The 19,474-nt window shown below is 41.2% G+C and overlaps 1 protein-coding gene across 2 annotated transcripts in view; it reads left to right on the top strand.

The window, feature by feature from the left end:
• The window catches only part of slco2b1 (solute carrier organic anion transporter family, member 2B1), a 36,970-nt gene extending 17,496 nt beyond the window's left edge, over positions 1–19,474 (top strand). For both annotated transcript variants that reach the window (XM_018667202.2, XM_018667204.2), the window contains 10 exons: positions 706–804; positions 5,435–5,565; positions 9,296–9,395; positions 9,654–9,818; positions 9,914–10,103; positions 10,810–10,954; positions 12,411–12,562; positions 14,833–14,897; positions 15,682–15,802; positions 17,003–19,474. In XM_018667202.2, the coding sequence (XP_018522718.1) occupies positions 706–804; positions 5,435–5,565; positions 9,296–9,395; positions 9,654–9,818; positions 9,914–10,103; positions 10,810–10,954; positions 12,411–12,562; positions 14,833–14,897; positions 15,682–15,802; positions 17,003–17,198 (1,364 nt within the window). In that variant the 3' untranslated portion in view covers positions 17,199–19,474. The remainder of the gene's footprint in view (positions 1–705; positions 805–5,434; positions 5,566–9,295; positions 9,396–9,653; positions 9,819–9,913; positions 10,104–10,809; positions 10,955–12,410; positions 12,563–14,832; positions 14,898–15,681; positions 15,803–17,002) is intronic.

Here is a 19,474-nt window from a genome sequence, read left to right as displayed (position 1 = left end):
TAACAGTATTAATTGACAAAGCTTCAGGTCCTTTTGCAGAATGTTCCATGCCACAGGTGCAGAATACACAATTATTTAGTCAAATCAAACAGATTTAAAGTGAGTGGCTTTTCCTCTTCATTTTATTCTTCATCTTCTTGCTGCTCCTCTGGTTTCTGTCTGCTCCCAGATTTACCTGCACCGTTCTGAGAAGACAACATCAACAACAAATAGTTACAGATAAAGAATGCATTCATACACACACATTAAATTGTCATTATTAGATAAAATAACAATGGTTTAGTAAAATAAGGAACCTGCACCAGTGGAGCAGTTAAAAACAACTACAGTTTCCAGTGGATTTCTCCTTCAGTTTAAATCATTCTGAAGTTTATTCAAGGCAGCTGAAAACTGAACGACTTTGTCCTAAGTTCAGTCTCTGGGACAATGAGTGGGAAAAAGTTCTGAGATCTCAGATCACATCGCAAACCACAAACACACAAACACACAAACACAAGGACCCAGTGAGCAGTTTAGATGCAGATTCAGAATAAAGGTGATATTTTCAGACAGTTTTTCAAACTGTAAATGAACTAAAAGCAACAATTAAAGGGAAAATTCTGCCTCAAGCAGAAAGACTGAAGCTCAGGCGTTTCACTTCTCTTCAAACCACCTCAGTGTGCTTTTGTTGTTTCTTCTGAGGTTTATTCTCGTCGTGTTTTTCAGGCATCCTTCTCGCTGTGACCTCCATCGGCCCGGCTTTCGGCTTCATCACCGGCTCCCTCATGCTGCGCTTCTACGTCGACTTTGACAAGTTATCCAAAGGTGAGGAGACTCTCTAACTCTGACGATTCACAGCTGGACTTGAAGTAGCATTGTATTCCCTCACGTCAAGTCCAACTCATTCATAACACTTAAGGGAGGATTTCCCGTCACTTACAGTCCTGAGAGTTCAGTCTGTTAAAGTGTGAAGTTAAAACTGTGTAAAGTTGATGAATGTCGGTCATTTCCTCAGATTATCAGATAGAAAAACGAGAGCTGCTGCAGATAAAACCAAATAACTGAGACAAGGTCAATGCTACAGGAAATAACATTTTTATTGTATTACTTCTGTAATGTGACACACAGTAGTCATGAATCGTATTTGACCTTTTTGCACAACTGGTGTTAAGTCATATGATGACTGATTGATTCAAACTGTGTGTTGAATAAGAATCTGAGCTGTTCTGTCACATATAGGTCTGAGTCTGAGTCAGTACCATATCAGTATCAGTTCTAAACCAGATTGAGACTAAATGAAGAACCAAGAGAAATAAAACAACACCCATTATCATTTTTTATTGTCAGTGTGTGAATGGACGACATATCTTAAACAATGAGACCTTCCCTGACTTCCCCACCTGTGGACTGATTTCTATGTAAAGGATCAGTGACAAATTTTCCACAAAAATCCAAAGGATGTGACGTTTACACTCGCCAACAGTGTGCAACACTAGCTAGGGTTAGCTTAGAAATGGAGGTTTTATCTGGCCAAATGGAAATATGGCCGACGTCAGGGGAGACTAGGGTCAACATCAGCTGATGTTGGTGTCGTTAAGTGACTTAACGACGTACCTCATCAACACAATGCCAGTCAGTCTCGTTCAGTCTTGTGTTGTTGGACTGACCATCGGGACATTTGGGACAAATCCTGTAAAGTTTTTACTGTCCCTGTCCACACAGGGGCTGAACCTTTAATTGTTCTTCATCCTGTTGCATGTCTAGTTGCATTATTTGTTAAATGTGTTTGCAACTTTAAGAAATAAATAGTGTCAGTGTTTTTGTTATTATTAAACCCTGACTTTACATGGGAGGTATTATATCTGGATAGCCATAAAGTAAAATAAGGAAATATCAGTAATAAAAGCTGGAAATCAATCTAAACCTTCACAGGTGAACCCAACCTGTTCAGTCAAGTGTATGACTCTGATTAACAAACATTCTGCTTCATACCAGGGATATTAAACCAACTTTATTTCTCCAGGCTACACAGAGGTTTTCACTAATGCCCAGAACTGACTCACTGAAGGTTTTAACAAGTATATACTTCACGCCCAGCTGACCTCCTTTTGCTTCACGTGGGAAACAGACACGTAGCTGCAGGACTTGACCCTGAGGGTGTTCACACAGAGCCACAGCCGTCATTTAAAATAATAGATTTGATGTTGATACACTCAGAGGTTTGTGGATGAGTGACATGGATCTGCAGACATACAGATGTAAGAAATGTAAATTAAGAGGTTATAGTGAGAAGATGGGGAGTATGTGTTGCTGTTAGCTTTTACATCAAACACATGATTGTTTCGTCCAACAGCATTAAACGTTGTTACATCTTTGCTTAAGTGACAGTCTGTTCAAATGTTGTGCTCCAGTGCATTTACACATTTATCTCTGAATAATGAGAGAAAACTTCAGGAACATGTTTCAGCTTTTCAGAATGACCCAGCTAAAAAGAAGCTAACCCTGGACGTCGACCAGTCTTTGGCCATTTTACATATTGAGTAACTGGGAATTAAGCAAGAGGCCGAGAATGACAACTAAATTTAAGAGTTGTTTTTTTTTTTCCACCTTGGCTCTCTCTGCAGAATCTGATGTGGGCTCATTATATTTCAGGATCAGTTCCAGGTCTCAGCAGTTTGTTGAGAGTTTGTTGATGTTCGCTGAAACTCAGGCACTGTTTGACGCCTTCAGGATTAATGGAGCTCAGCTTTCTTTACAGACGTGTTCAAACAAAAACCTGTTTCTTTACACCATGTTGGATGCGTGTGAATGGAGGGAGGGGGTGATTGTGTAAGTGAACAAATTATAGACAGTGGTTTGTATGTGCCTATGCATGCATGTATAATATGTGTGTTTAGACGGATGTGAGTGTGTGCAGGACTTTCCTGTTTCCATCCATCCAGTAGTTGTACCACTCGTTCTTATGGGGTGTGGGGGGGCTGGAGCCAATCCCAGCTGACATTAGGCGAGAGGCAAAGTATACCCTGCACAGTGCTGAACACACTTGCGTATGAACATGTCATTAAGGGGCTGTAGGATCAATTTGTCAAGGAGATCCTTTTTGTTCAGGAATATAAACCAGTATTTTATTGCTGAGCCTGTCACTTGCTTCCATGGGTGTTGTGTGACTCATACACAGTCAGCATGTTGTTTTATTGACTGCGGTTAAGCTGCTGCAGACATCCAACTTGGCAAGTAATGGAATATGTTCAGAGAAGAAGCCGATCTGATCTGTGTCAGCAGCGTACACTGTGCGTTAACGAAAATTGTCTGGTAACCAAAGTAGTGTGTACGCATGTAACCACGAGCATTTTGACACATGGTCACATTACATCATATAAAACTTCACAATGCTCAGGTCATGTGTTTCTTCTTCGTAGTAAACTGCTAGCAGTATTAAATGCTGGAGGCGTATGAATACCATCTGCAAAGTGACTGACAATAGTTCTCCGGAAATTGCAGACATTGATTCTTATTATTATTTCATCCAATAAATCATGGAGTAAACCATAGATTTTACCTGTCTCAGACAGAGGAAGATGAAGTAAAAGCTGTGCAGCTCTGCAGACAGCATTTAGTGAGAAAGCTGTGGGAACTAAAAATGAACAGGGGTAAGTGGTTGTCCTCGGTTTCTGGGGAATAATTAGATGCAGAAAATCTTCTGGCAGGAACATTTTTTTGGCAGCAGGTTGGTGACAAACAGGACTGACAGAACGAATCCACGAAAGGATGAGAATCCTCACCATCTTTATTTGATCTAAATCTGACTGAGATGGGAATAATGTAAGCTCTCTAAACTCTCCTCTTATGACATGTAATCTACACCAAAGTATGAGGTGTCAGGCCTGTCGAGGTGTGTCAGTCACACTGCGAGGAAAAACATCGATCCAGTTACTGGTTTATTTTATATATTGATAGTACCTCTTTGGGTTTGGGTCCTGTAACAAATGTCGGCCTGTGAGGATTCAAGTGTAACTAACAGTGATAAAGGTCTCTTTGGTGATGAATTATCAGCTGAATCTACAGTCAGTTGACACTAACAACTCTAGATGAATGATCATGTTGTTGAGTGAGTCCGTGTCAGAATCAGTGGAATAGTGTAGATGATGGTATAAGTCTGCACAGAGCTGTTTAAGTTATCCGTGATGTTGTGGGTGTGTCTAAAGTTGTTGTTGGCACTGAAGTTTTTTCTCAGTAATTAGGGCCTTGCACGGCAAGTTCTCTCCAGGTCGGTTAGCAAACTCTGTGCAGTCAGACTTGGTTGATATTCACTCCACAACATCTTCAGGCTCCTGAAGTCGTCCTGCTGGGTTTTGGACGTCACACGCCAACTGTAGCTGTCGAAATGTAATGCAGTTTGAAATTCAGGCAGACAGCCAAGAAAAGCAACCAGACAAGCAACAAGGCAACACCTGTCACACCTGCTCGGATGTTGCAACAGATTGTACACGTTGCCAAAAAGTGTGTAGAGTAGCTTTTATTCTTGAGTCTTGCAGCAAGTAGATGATTGAACATATACAACCGTCCACCTTTTCAACACAGGATATGTTTGTAAATCTGACTGAATATCTGACGTGTGTTTTGCTGCATTTTTACGCATTTGTCCTGACAACTGTGTAAAAATATGGACGACATCTGTTGTATAGGTCATAAACATTGACATACATGTCAAATACATTTTTCCCAAAGATGATTTCTGTTGATTTCAGTGATTCTGATCACTCTGATGTATGGTCAGGTGTTTTTTTTTTTACTTAAACTTAAAAAGCAGGTTTATCATGATGATTGACAGCTGTGATTGACTCACAATTGATCGCATGGGTGTATGGTACGATACCACGCTTACACCGGCTGCTCACTACTAAGGATCCAAAAGATGTTTCATATTTTGGCTTAGTTTTTGTACAGCGGGAGGAGGCAAAGACACGTCAAACGATTTGTCCGTTTAAAAATGATAACGTTTGTCCTGGTGTTACCTTACAGTGTCGCCATTTCAGTGGAAACACAAGAAGAACCTTGAACCTCACATGGTCTTACAAGTCCAAGTTATGGGAAAGAGCTACATGTGTTTGATGAGAAGTCGCAGAGGAACTTTGATGTGGTGATAAAAATCTGATACAGTGTGAAACACTGAGGTTACAACACTAACAACAGTTTATGTGCATCAGTGTTTGGTGCTGCCTTGGAGAACCTTGACCTTTGTATGGCAGAGAGATAAAAACTAAAATAGTTATTACTTTTTTAATGATTCACATTGACTTTTCAAGCGTTTGTTATTCGATAATCGACTGTGATCATTTAATTAAAGACTGATATAGAGTCAGTTTGAAAACAAAAACATCTTCACAGTTTTGTCATCCATTTAAAACCAATGAGTGTAGTTCATGCTCTCCGACTGATCTGCTCTTGTTTCCAGATGAGATCAGGCTGAACCCCAAAGACCTGCGCTGGGTGGGAGCTTGGTGGCTCGGCTTCCTGGTGGCCTCCTGCCTCCTCTTCCTCACCGCGCTGCCTTACCTCTTCTTCCCCAGAAACATGCCCAAAGAGGTGAGATGAGAGCGGGAGAAAGGGTCTGAAGAACGACTGACTTCAGGTGTATGTGTGTCCGGTCCGTGGTGATGGTTTTAATGTTTCTCCATCCTCTTAACTGACTGACAGCTCTTCATTGTATTTTCTCTTTGTTGGTCAGAAGGAAACTTCCTGCAGGGAAAATCACATTACACACGTTATAAAGTTTTGTTCTCTGAGGTGAGGTAAAAACAGTGAGTCTTATTTTCATCAGAGACGTTAGTACAGAGTTTTAGTCTTTTGTCATGTTCTCATTACGTGGGATCAGTGTGGGGGTAACACTTACATAATTAACATAAATTAACGCGTCAGAGTACTCTGATTACTTTTTTGTTGAAATTAGTAGGGTAACAAGTTAGTTTTACAACATAAGTAATCATAAGTTAGTCACATTTTCAAATAAGCAATCCATCACCGTTTGATGCTACAGCTCCGAAACAGCAACGGCTATCTTTTAGTTTCAGCTAAAGCTGTCATTTAATTTGTAACGCAAAAGTACTCTAACGAGTTACTTTTTAAAATCAGAAATTGTGTAACATACTGAGTTACTTTTGAAAGTAACGTTACCCAACACTGTGTGGGAATGATGGGATAAATGGGCAAGTTACTGTACAGCTCAAGAGGGTTAGAAATACTGAGCAGTACCTCCATTAAATCTGGGTTTAGTAACCTAGAACGGACCAGGTCGAAGATGTACGAGTTTCCTGTGCTTGCGCTCCTCCCAATGATCCCCCTGCATATTTGTTTTCCTCTAAGTTCCTGTGAGATCCTAAGTCCCTGGAATCATCACCTGAAATTATTCAGTATAAACGGCAAGTGTCTTGACTGAATCGTCTCGTGTGTCGGTTTTTACAAATCTCTTGGTTAATATTTGAAAATCCTCTGGTGTGCACCAAGTTAAAGAAGTAATTCCGACTTAGATGTTGACATGAACTATATTTGTGACTGACTTACAGCAGAGGAAACAATCAGAGTTAACTGTGAAGCTCTCTGTGTTTCGTGCTGATGTGTTTATGCCTTAATTGCAGCAAACATCTTAGTGATGACAGCATATCTTAGTTACACCCTCTGATGAGATAACGATCAGCTGAGGTCAAACTGCTATGTGATTTAATGACACTCAGAGAATTCAGGGAGTGGAAGGTGGGATATAAACGGGAGGAAATGAGCCTCTCGCTGAATGGCATGCTGTAAAAACACAAAATCAAGAGGTATGTTTTCATTGTTGTTGAGGATAAGTTCATGTTACTTCAGCACAAGACTAAAGAAAGAAGAAAATACATGGGAAATTAAACACTTTACATCATATATATTAAACTATATTAAATTGTATGAATAAATTATGGCATGGTTTTTTTACCAAAGCAAGCTGCAATTTTCCAATTAGACGTCATTAAAACTGATCAGTAATATGATAAACAAACGAAAACAGCAAGGCCAGTAAAGTTTGTGCAGGAAATTTAGATTAACACAGTAAAACATATGTAACATGAACTCCCTGCACCTCGACAAGCTCTAACAGCGACCAGTGTTCTGGCACAGCTCCCAAAACAAACAAAGTTCAGCTCTGCAGATGATTTATCAACTAAATAAGGCAATTTACCAAACGATTGCTCAACAGAATTCCATCAAATATCCTCCCATCAGTGATCAAGTAGCAAACTTTGGCCACACTTCAGCACTTTCACTTTGTAAAAGCAGATCTTTGAGTCAAAGCTTTTTCCCGCACGCGAAGGACGTCAGAGTTTCAGTAGGTCAGAAGTTCATCCTGTTCATCAGCACATGACTTAGTGTTTGATTGATCTTCAGAGACAGTAAACTGTGTAACAGGTGGATTTCCAGCATACACAAACTATCTACATGATTGCAGTATCTGTCTGTAACTGTCTGACCTTACAGCAGAGACACATTACATTTAATGGTCAGGTAAAAGTCGACTTTATCTACAGACATTTTGGTGCCAGTTTTCAGATAAGGACTCAAATTCCACTCATTTTTCTTCCCATTATCTTTTTGTCTGTTTTTTGTCCCAGAGAGTTGAATGTGGTTTTAAAAACCTGAGAATATCAAGTAAAATCTTCTCATGTGAAGTGGTTTTAAAACTAAAACTTACACTGAGGTTCAGCCTCATTCAGATGTGAACTTTGGCTGCTGTGGGAGTGTGTTTATCTGAGCTCAGGGAGTCATATCTCAGCAGGGTTGAGTAACCTCCTGGCACCAATTGCTTCATTTCATTGAAAAACATTTGCTGTTGAAGGTTTTTTTGTGGCAGAGCCAAACCACTTTCACAGACTGAAGCAGAGCTGGGCTCACTGCAGAATCACTAGAGTTAGAACCATAAACCATCTGATAACTTATCATGTGCATATGACCTAAATAGAAAACAAACTTTGCCAACTGAGGATCAAATCCTGGAAGACCTAACATTAACGCTAACTGACCTGTGCAGCAGTGGTTTAAAATTAGCACTGAGGGCACCAAACATGTTCTCACTGTGTTTGATAAGTGATATTATCTTAAACCCATTTGTTTTTCACAGTGAGAACAGTGACATCAGCAGGAGGTTTTAACCCTCACCTTCTGGGCTTTCTTTAAAGAGGCAATAATCAACCATTTTTATGATAATTTTATGGAGATTTATGGAGCTGTTTTTAGAGAAACAGTTGTAAAAAATACCACTGTCCACTTCATGTTCAGTAGCAAACAGCAGACAGACAGAGTCAGAAAGCAGGTGGTGAAAATGGTGGAGCATTTAGCAGCTAAAGAGCCAGATATTTCCCTCAGGAGGTGGTGGAGGTTAAAAACAGAGCTAAAAGAGACAGAACACTGGACAAATCACCACTCCACATTAATCATCATGCTGCTGACTGTGGAAATAAACAGCTGTTTGATCACAAATCTATTGAAGAAAGGTGATGATCTGTTAGTTTCCACTGAAAACAAGTGGACAAACATGTAACAGAAAACGACCTTAAAGGACCAGTGTGTAGGATTTAGTGGTTTCTAGTGGTGAGGTTGCAGATTGTAATGATCTGAATAGCCCTCCCTTTCATGTGGTGGCCCTCAGGTAACATTAAACACATGAAAGGTCCTCTCTACAGTCAGTGTTTGGTTTGTCCAGTCTGGGAAACACGGCTGAGCAACATGGGAAAAAGACTGAATCGAAGCCAGTGAAAACATTAAGACTCTTCATTAAACACTAATGAAGATCCTCTTAAGTCCTATGCACTGGTCCTTTAAGTCCAAACTTGCTGCCAACAAAACTTCTTACAGCCACTCATTAATCTGAATTCCTGTGCCGACCTGTGTTGGAACATCAGTCATCTGATAAACCAAGAGCTTCATCACAGCCCCTAACTTTGTTCTTTTTGATAATATTTTTCCTGCTCAGACTACCTCTGACTCTCTGATTACAGGTTAGGGTTAGTAAAGATATTTGTCTTTCCTCTGTGTTTTTGAGAAACATTCTTTTCACAGCGACCTCACCAACAGTACAAAGATAAATTAAAAAAAACAGCTCATAACACACAGAGCTCTCCCATGGCTTTCAGAGGACACATTTATCACTGTCTTGAATGTAAACCTTTCTAGCAGCCAGGGCCCCTTCAGACTTCCTAAAAGCAGCAGCAGCTGCAGACTTGAGGGGTTTCGAAACCTGCAGAGAAAAAACACGTCCAGCCTGTGATGTTCTGTTTCCATATTTGTCCAGGACGGCTCAGACGATGTGGAGTCCACACCGGACTGTAAGCAGCAGCAGCAGCAGCAGCAGACAAACACCCAGGAACTGTCCCTCCTTCAGTTCCTCAAAAGTAAGAGTCTTATTTTACTCCTCTACTTCCTGTCTGCTGAAACCACAGAGCGTTGACACTGAATCAGGGTCACTGTGACCACACAAGAGTTTTATCCTTTCTGCTGATGCTAGTCTCTTTCCAGAACCCTTGTCTCTGTTTCTCTGGATCTGTAGGATCTGCAGATTGTCGACTGTTATAGAGAAATAGTTTCTGAAAAGCAGAATTGTCTCCACCCGTTAGTCTTAATCAGCCTCACTGTCCACCGCTGTCCCTCAGGTTTCCCTCGTATCGCTCTCCGGACGCTGCGGAGTCCCATCTACCTGCTGGTGGTTCTGGCACAGGTCAACCTCGCTGCGCTGCTGGCCGGCCTCGCCACCTTCATGGCCAAGTTCATTGAGCGACAGTTCAGCCAGACCGTCTCCTTCTCCACCATGATGATTGGTGAGAGGTCACTTGGGTCTGTGGGAATTATCCGTTATCGCAGTTGGGATGAAATGCGACTGAAGCGTCTTGTCATCTTGATTTCTTTCTTTCAGGAGGCGTTGGTATCCCGCTGGCGGTGCTCGGGACCGTCCTGGGCGGAGTTCTGATGCGAAGGTTGAATCTTTCGGTCAGTGGGGCCAGCAAGTTGTGCACCACCGCCATCCTGCTCTGCATGTTCTCCGCCACGCCACTACTGCTTATTGGCTGCTCCACCCAGAAGGTCGCCGGGGTCTTTCCTCCCAGGTACTGTGTCGAAACAGGCTCCTTCACTGAGGGAACAACTCACAGCTAAATTGTAGCTGTGCATCTCTATGAGCTGGAGAAACAAACAAATATCAACCTGTTCCTAAGCTAATGGGGAACAAAAAGGAACAAATTTTACTACCTGCAGGAAATTAATTTCACTACTGAGGGAACTAATTTCATCACTAACAGAATAAATTTTACCGCTGTCAGGGAACCCTTTCACCACTGTTAGGAAATTTGATTCACTGGCAAAAAAGAATTAATTAATGAAAAGTAACTAATTTTACTGTTGACAGGGAACTAATCTCATAATTTACAGGGAACTGATTTTGCTGTTGACAGAGAACTAATTTCATAATTTACAGGGAACTGATTTTGCTGTTGACAGGGAACTAATTTAAACCCCTGAAAGAGAACTAATGTGTCTTTTTGTCACAGCAGATGTTAGTAAAAACGCGAAATGGAATATAATCATTATTTTTATTATTTACATCTGTGGTTTAAATGTGATAATTGATTTCACCAGTAACAGGGAACTAATCTGATGGGGACAGGAATTCATTTTATACTGACTTTAGATGATTAATAAAGCACTAAATTTACTGATGGTGATTTTCCAGCTGTTCTCAGACGCTTCACCTGTCAACAAAACTACAGATTATTTATGTACCAGGTCAATAACCTGTGTGTTTTGTTTTTTCAGCTCTGATGCGTTGTCGTGCAGTTCAGGCTGTCGGTGTCCTCAGGAGGCATTTAACCCGGTCTGCGGGTCGAACGGGGTCGAGTACAGGTCTCCCTGTCACGCCGGCTGCACCACCATGGAGACTGACTTTGACAACAAAATCACAGTAAGAAACAAAACATTCAGACTTTAAAAAATCACTTTGCGTCCCAGAGGGCCAGGGTCACTTTTTCTCTCTCCTCTATGTTTCTACTATTTCATGCCATGAATTTAAATTAATGTGCAGTAACAGAGAAGCAGTCAGCTCTGTGTCAGTGTGCTGCCAGTTCCCATTGGCTCATTGTTCTAGATGAAGTGGATAACGTCACTTTTCGTGTTTTAATGAATACCCTTCCTGTTTAAGTCTGAGCTGCAGGCCCAGCACCTCTTCTTCTTCTGTTCTGCTTTGATGCCCTCAGAAACGTAACTATAATCTCTTCTCTCTTTGTCTCTCAGAAACACAGCCCGTTACATTCCAGCTTACTCTCACTCCTACGATTGTTTCTCTGGAAAAGGTCTTGAGTGAAAGCAGGCAGCATTAATATACACAGTGAAACAAATGGTCCAGGTGGCAACAGATGACTTTCCCCCACCAGTGTTTCCAAGTGATATTAATGTTGTCACAAAGTCTCAAAGAAGAATATAATCAGTTTCACCTCTGCTAATTTTAGAAAGGTTAACATTATTATCATTCGTTTGTCTCTGACTGAAGTGTTAGCAACACCTCTGTCCAAACCAAGAAACAACTTTAAGAATCCCAGTTTACAGTAGAAACAGAGTTAAACATCTGGTTGTTTTAGGCAGGTTTGAACCATCTCAAGTCCTGCAGTTCTCTCCATAGTCGGACTGGGCATAGTGCCTCCCGGGACAAATCCCGATGGGCTGTAAAAAAATTCACTAAGTCGGTCCAGGGCTGAATTTCTGTCCCAGTCCGACCATGACCCTCTCCATCCAGTGCTTCTATTTTACTTTCAGTAGAAATGAGATTTAAAAAGGAAATAATACAAATCTAAACGTTCACTTTGAAGGTTCAACTGCACCTTGTTTGCCAGTCTGAAAGTGAAAATGAAAAGTCATGACACTGTCAGTTTCAGAGCTGCAACAGTCAATTAAATGATTAAATAAAGTTAGATATTCAGTTAATCCATCTATCCATCCATCCATTATCTATGCCACTTGTCCTGTGAGGGTTCTGGGTTGGCTGGAGCCTATCCCAGCTGACGTAGGTGGGGTACACCGGGGTCGGTGGAGTTTACATTTTTATTTTCTTCTACATCAGTTTCATTTGTCTAAACATAAAAATGAAAGTGAAAACTGGATTTTGGAATTTGAGTGACCGGCCAGAAGTGCAGGAAGTGATGTAATGTCCAGATGTTTGCAGCCGCTCCGGCCTTTTGGGTAAACTGAAGGGCAAGAATCGTACTAGCAGGAATCCATCTGAGGAACAGTGGGTGAACAGACGTTTACTCAGCTGGATAAAATCCCTGTGACTGGAAGTGACCAGTTCAGGCTCCGCATGTGAACACATTCTGTCAATATCATTACTGTGAAGCTGTGAACTCAGCCTGTGTTTGTTTCTGCAGAACTACACTGATTGTCGGTGTGTCAGCTACGCCTCTGCTGGGACCTGTGGCAGTGGATGCTCCCATCTCCTCCGGCCCTTCATGGTTCTGCTGGGTCTCACCAGCTTCGTCGCCTCCTTCTCCCAGACCCCGTCATACATGATGATACTCAGGTATGAAACTGACTCCGTTCTGTCTACACAAAGTGTATAGACACTTTTTTTTCACATTTTATTCTCTCATTGTGGTAATTATTTTAGGAAACAGTAACCCATAATGACAAAGTGAAAACCTGTTTTATTGCAGCTGTCGTTCCAGCTTTTCCCAGCATATCTTCAGGGTTTTACTGAGTCATTTCAGGGAAAGTTTAATCCTTTAATCATCATATTCATAACTCTCCTCTAAAACGACTGACCTCATTGACCAGAGGAAGAGCAGCAGCTCTTCAGCTTCCAGATGAACCAGACATAACAGACACAGGCCTTTGTTTCATACATCTTTACTTTTAATAACTTTTAATAAAGCTGACGTCAGGTCACATGTCATTGCTGTGGATGAATAACAGAAATCAGCTTCATCTCTTTTCCCACAGCTGCACACCTGTTGATTTATCCTGATTTATCTGTTGGTCAGTGACATGTCTCTGCTGGCGTCCTCTCTCTGTTTCCGTCCTGGCTCTGATTCACATTCATTGTGTGTGACACATTTCATAACCGACACAGTCAGGGACCAGGATTTCTTTGGACCCTCCCTCACACTGTGTCATGATGGATCATTGTTGTGACACAGTGTGGAGGTTGTGATTTGATTTAATCAGAATTCTCCAGAATCCATTAATTAAACTTTCACTTTCTTCATTTGTCAGTAACTGAAGTTATAAATAAAGATTGAGTTGAAACCTTACAGCTAAACCAACTAAAATCAGCATCAGTTTTAATGAAGCCTAATTAATGCTGGACATGACCTGGAATATTGATTATTGATTGATCTCAATTGTTGTGACACAGCTGGAACAAACTTGACTTTTACACCTGATTTTTCCTGATCCAGAACTTTGACCTTAACAAGTTCCAGGGACAACCTACAGACTAAATTAATTAACATTAATGATCTACAGCTGATATGAGCTGACATTGTCATTTTAACCAGAGAAACAGTGACGCACAGTGAATGTGAGTGTCCGGCTTCCTCCTCGTCCTCCTCAGTCTCAGTTTAGCTGAGACAGAGTTCCACAGTAATAGTTGTAAAGGTGATGTGTAAATAAGTTTACTGTGGAAAAACTGATCACATTCAGAAGACGTCCGCTAACAATGCCCTGCTTCTTGATACGAGGAGCTGCTCACAGCTGCAAGACATTAGAATAAATTCCAAATGGTGTTGAATCTGTTCCAGAGGGGAAAAAAACAGGGAATGGTTATGTAATTTTTCTTCTGGCTGAAGGGAGGGGAGAGAAAGTAGAACTTTAATTATTTATTTATGTTCTTCAGATTTAGTTTCACTCATCCCCTCTGACATTTATTGTTGTAAAGAAACGAAATAATCAAAAACTCTCCTGACTGCGTCACCTCCACCTTCCTGAGCTGCTGCCTCACCTGTTCTCCATCTGATAATCAGCCTCAGGTGTATAAGCAGCTACATGTCACAGTCATCAGGTCATTTGTCAGTGCACCTGTGTTCATACAAAGTCTTTCAAGAGATTTCATGACTTTTCTTTTATGTACGAGTAAAATTCATGATGGGACAAAAGAAAAGCATCAGAAAGATTTAATCTGAATGACTGTGGACCTCACATCTGATACCAACATTAATGAAAGCAAAATATATAACAAACAAACTTAAAATTCACTGGCTAGCACTGAGGTTTAAAGACTCTTGAATGAAACCGGTTCAAGAACCAGAGCTGATTTGGTGGAAAAGCTGGAATCAGTGAGGTGAACAGCTTTTCATTGATTTCTGAGCAGATTTATCTGAGTTGATCTACGAGTGACATCAAAGTAAATTTTATCTTCGGAAAGACTTAAGTCACACTGAGTTGGAAAATGTGTGAATCACATCCGTCGGCTCAGATTGAACCGAATTAAAGAAGAGTTTGATTTTTGACTGAAGTTTTTTTTAAATCACCTGTCACAGTCACTGCTGCTGCTCCACTTGCTGATGGTGTAGGTGAGAGGTCAAATGAGGAGCAGTTAAACCACAAACTTCCTGTTTTGTAGAACATCTGCACACACCTGAACTCAACCAGAGCGACCGAAACAACAACAACCGAACCAGGCACTTATAATAACATGTCACGGTTATGGCATTAGGCGTCACTGCTGTTATCATCCAGCTCTGTCTCAACATGTCCACAAACCAAACACACACATCTGAGTGCACGTACACTAAACCCATGTTCATATTCATGATCTTCACTGTGACTGTGATGTTTGTGTCTCTGCTGCAGGACGGTGCCCACAGAGGACAAGTCGTTTGCAGTGGGAGTTCAGTACATGTTGTTCAGAGTCCTCGGTGAGTCCACGCCTCCATCAGACACTTAGAGACACGTTTTTCCCTCAGCACCTCGAGCAAGGCATGAGGTCTGTGGCTGAAGACCTGCTGAAGGCTGCATGATCTTATATCTGTTGGTCTAATCCCTTTTAAACCTCTTAGAAATGAGGACGACTGCTTCAGTTATTTTATTATGACTGATGTTTGGTATCTGGTGTCACTAAACCTGACAACCGCACTCTCGCTAAGTGGTCAGACGAAGCTGGTTATCAACTCATTTCCTGAGTGCAGATAAAAGCATCTTTGTTCAATCTAGATCATGAAGCAATAACGGTCAGTCTGTGATCATTTAGTTTGATAAACTCTCCGTTTGTCAGAAGCTCTTTTGTGGCACATACGTACGTAAGTTAGTTTTCCAGTGATCTGATTGGTCAGGTTTCGATCTGATCCCCTGAAGTTAACCTGCCCTGGAGCAGGTTAGCCGTTCAGCATCAGTTACCATGGTGATTTGCCTGAACCCTCAGTTAAACCTGAAATTACCTGCTTCATAGTACAAGCCTCAGGTCTTTCTCAAGTCTCGGGCTACATCCACACTGATGTCATTTTAAAGTGAAAACGATCTCTGTCTGGACAAAACACATATCCTGTGACGGTGTTAACGGTAAATGGCTGATAACTATAGCTGATAATTGTCGCAGATTGCTGCAGTAATGTAGGTGAGGTGTAGAGTTATAAAATGCTCCCCAGTGGATGAACCATTTCTGAATTGATTCCTTACATTTCTTTACCTTCCATCCATGTGCAGCGTTCATGCCGGGCCCAGTGCTGTACGGCAGCGTCATCGACACCACCTGCATCCTGTGGGGCAAAAAGTGCGGCAAGCAGACTTCCTGTCTCTACTACAACCTGGACCGCTTCAGACAGAGGTGAGTCCCTCTGAGACGGACCATGATCCCAGGTGTACCATGTGTCTCTATGCACCAGTCACAAACATGCTACCGTATTGGCCCAAATATAAGACTGCTTTATTTTCTAGGAATCAGGTTTGAAAAAGTCTAATTCACAGTGTTTTCATTCAGTTTTTAGTATTTTTTCTGACTCAGCCCTTAAAATGTTTGATTAGGTTATTGGTTTAACCTGTGGGAATCTCTCAAGGCTGTGGTAACATGTTTTGCCTCACAACGAGTGAAAACAAGTTCCCGGTGTCTCCTGATGTCTTTACTGGACCTGGATCTGTCAAACAGAAACAGAATATGACATGTAAAAAAAACAAAGTGTCAGAGGAATCCAACAGGACAAGTGAAGAAGTGTTATCAAGGCCAATACAGTATTGAGGGTCCAGACGTCATCCTCAGACAGCAGCACCAGTTCAGTTTGAGACAGTAACATGTCAAAGCAGGCACAACAAACTTTCTGCATCATCAACTGTATCTGAATATTTGAAATGCATTTTTACTCCAGAGGTAAATATGTCTTGGGTAATATGTTCCTCAGGTTTTGGATAACTGAAGATTTCATCATGTTTCTTTCATCGCTCTCAACAGACCAAACTGAATACAAAGGCCATTAATATGTGATCAGTTACACCTGTATTTGACAACATGTTTGCTGTTAGAAAGGTCTGTTTTGTGTGATGTTACCAAACAGGTGTACTGTTCAACTGTTAGAAACCAGTTCAGTACATGTTTTTGGTTTGGTTCATTTATTCAACATGTGAGGGGCAGAATGATAAAGACTTAAGTTTATTCCCATCGTTGCTGCTGATGTTTTCATGGACAACCAACCGTTTAACAAGATAAAGAAAGGCATCCAGTTCTGATGTAAAGACGTAGAATATGAGAACCAAAACACTGAAAGTAGAGTCATGTGTGGTTTCTTAGGAAGCAGACAATACCTTATAAACCTTATACACACAAATGTCTAACAGCAGCTGTTTGACCTTTGCCTTGCAGATTTTCTGATGTTTTTACTGAGTGTTTAGTCATCATTTACAATTCTACTGAATTAACACGTTGCTCTGTCAGAGTTTTGTGGTGTCTGTCTGAGTTTTTTGCAGACTTTAGACTCTACCTGGTCCCAAAAACAACAACAAGTCCATTACTGCCTCTGTGCTTGTGTGTTTGCAGGTTCCTGGGTCTGCAGGTGGTCTTCGTGTGCGGGGGGCTCCTCTGCTTCCTGCTGACCATCGTGGTCCTGCGACGGCGGGCCGGACGTCAGGAACCAGAGCCAGGCAGTAAAGGAGGGTATGAGCTGGTGAACGACCAGAAACCAGTGGAGAACACTTCGTCTAAAGAGAAAGAAGTGAAGGGCGTCAAGACCTGAAGAGACGCAACGAGAGGACTCGGGGAGAAAAAGTTTTCTAAGAAGGTCAGAAAGGACCGTGGACGCTGCTTCTCAGTGTGTGTTGAGTGTTTCTCCTGACTTTCATGTAAAGAACCAATCGGCCGATATAACAAGGCTGAGATGCTTTTTGATATCTTATTTTCATACATTCCAGCACTCTACATGTTCAGCTAACATTTCTAGTGGGATAACTGGTGTGTTTGTACATATTTTGCATATATTTGATACGTGATGATATATATATATATATACATGTGTTTTTATAAGATATAGTGAGTCCAGCCACCTCCTGCAGAGGTTTAATAAGCTGCAGTTCCTCTAATGGCCACTGGATGCTGCTTAACCTGGAACCTGACTGTGTTGATGTGAATGGGAAAAACTCCCGACTTCCTCTGCCAACACAAAGTCAGGACACTGTGATGTTTTGGGGGTGATTTCCATTGTTCAAATTATTTTTAGCCCTGTTAACAGCATGGCTCCGGAGATGGTCAGTCGGTCCATGTTGGTCCACACTGAAATATATCAACAACCATTGGATGGATCTCCATTAAATTTTTTCTGGGTGTTCATGGTCCCCACAGGATGAATCCCACAGACTTTGGTGGTGGTGAGTTTTCAGTTAGCACCACCTTGAGGCCAACTAATGCACGGATTGTCACTGAATTTGATTCAGACGTTCGTCTTACCTCAGCTTTACCTTGCCCTTAATGCCAATTAGCAAATGTTAGCATGCTAACATGGTAAACAGCATGTTAGCATTGTCACTGTGAGCCTGTAAGCATAAGCATTTCGTTCCAAGCACAGCCTCACAGCGCAGCTAGCATGACTGTGGACTCTGAGTCTGGTTTAAATTAAAAACAGACTGAGTCTCAAGGTGTCTTGGCCGGTCAGACTGAAGTGTGGGCGTTTCTACTGGTTTTTATGTCTTCCATTACTCAAACTGAGGCTCTGTGACTCCAGTAATGGACAGAGATGGCTTCAGGTGTATCTCAGAGCAATGAGGTGGCTTTGGTGCAGCGGCCACAGTTGGTATTGCAGGTCACATGACCCGCACTGTCCACTTTGGACAATCATTGAATAAGAAAAGGCAGTAAAACCATGGGTTGACTCCACAAGGTCCAAAAATAATAAGAGCTGCATCAGTAAATTACGTTCACGCGTCAACCAAAGAAGGAATCTACAGCTCGTGCTCTGTGGGTCCAAAACATGGAGGCTTGAAGACGATTTTCGGATACCTGGATTTTAACACTACGTCTAAAACCAAACGCCATTCTAAAGCTTTAGAAAGCTGTGGGAGACGTCACAGACACTGTATGTATGATTTCTGAGATGTGAGAGGAAACTGAATGTGTTGAATTTAAAAGCCAAAAACAGAAACATCTGAAAGGTTTTGGTTTTATTTTTAGGACCTAAACATCCCTATGAACATTAATCTAAGTTGATAAAAGCCTTTAAAATGTGATGACTCTTCTGCAGTGACAACACTTTTTATTGATCTTATATAATTTTGTACAAATGTGAAAACTGAGCTTTTACATATATGTTTTTAAACAAAGACGATGTACATAAACACTTAAAAGAGATTCATTTTTAAATAATCATCTATACATTGACTGAGTCTTTTAATACAAACTCACAGACGCTGAAGTCCTCAAAGATTTTGTATAAAAAATTATAAATAAAGAGTCTTCAGGATTTTGGGGCTTTGAACTGTAGAAGACAAATGTTTCTAACTGAGAATGTGTTTTTCTTCTGAACAGTGATATTAGCATTGTTTTCTGTTACTCTGAGCACAAACTAAAAAGTAGACTTTGAAAAGAAGTGGAAGAATCTGAAACTGAAAATTCACAAAAACAAGAAGAAATCAGTGGTCAGACTTTTATTTCCTCTACTCTGAGTGAATTAAACTGATATACTGTTCGACTGCTGCATGTAAAATAAGAGGAATATATGTTCAAAGTGAGGAGCTGATGAGAGGCAGGTCCAGGCAGCAGTGGTGAGAAACTCTGCAAATTTCTATGACAGTTGGAAACAGAAATCACAAAAATCTGCTGCAGGTTCAGACATGTGCTGCAGAGAAAACGACAGAAACACTTTCACTTGGGGATTCAGTCGTTTATCTGCTTCATACCAAACTCTAATGATCTAATGACTCAGCTCACAACACAGTGTGAGCTCAGAGTGAAACAACTTGTTTGCTTCATTGTTCTGCAGTGACATCTTTAATAAACCTGCTCAGTTAACCACTTCTCTTA

This window comes from Lates calcarifer, unplaced genomic scaffold (genome assembly GCF_001640805.2).
Source record: "Lates calcarifer isolate ASB-BC8 unplaced genomic scaffold, TLL_Latcal_v3 _unitig_5878_quiver_531, whole genome shotgun sequence".
NCBI lineage: Eukaryota > Metazoa > Chordata > Actinopteri > Centropomidae > Lates > Lates calcarifer.
Note: the sequence above shows the minus strand (reverse complement) of the source record. Positions and strands in the feature narration are given on the sequence as shown.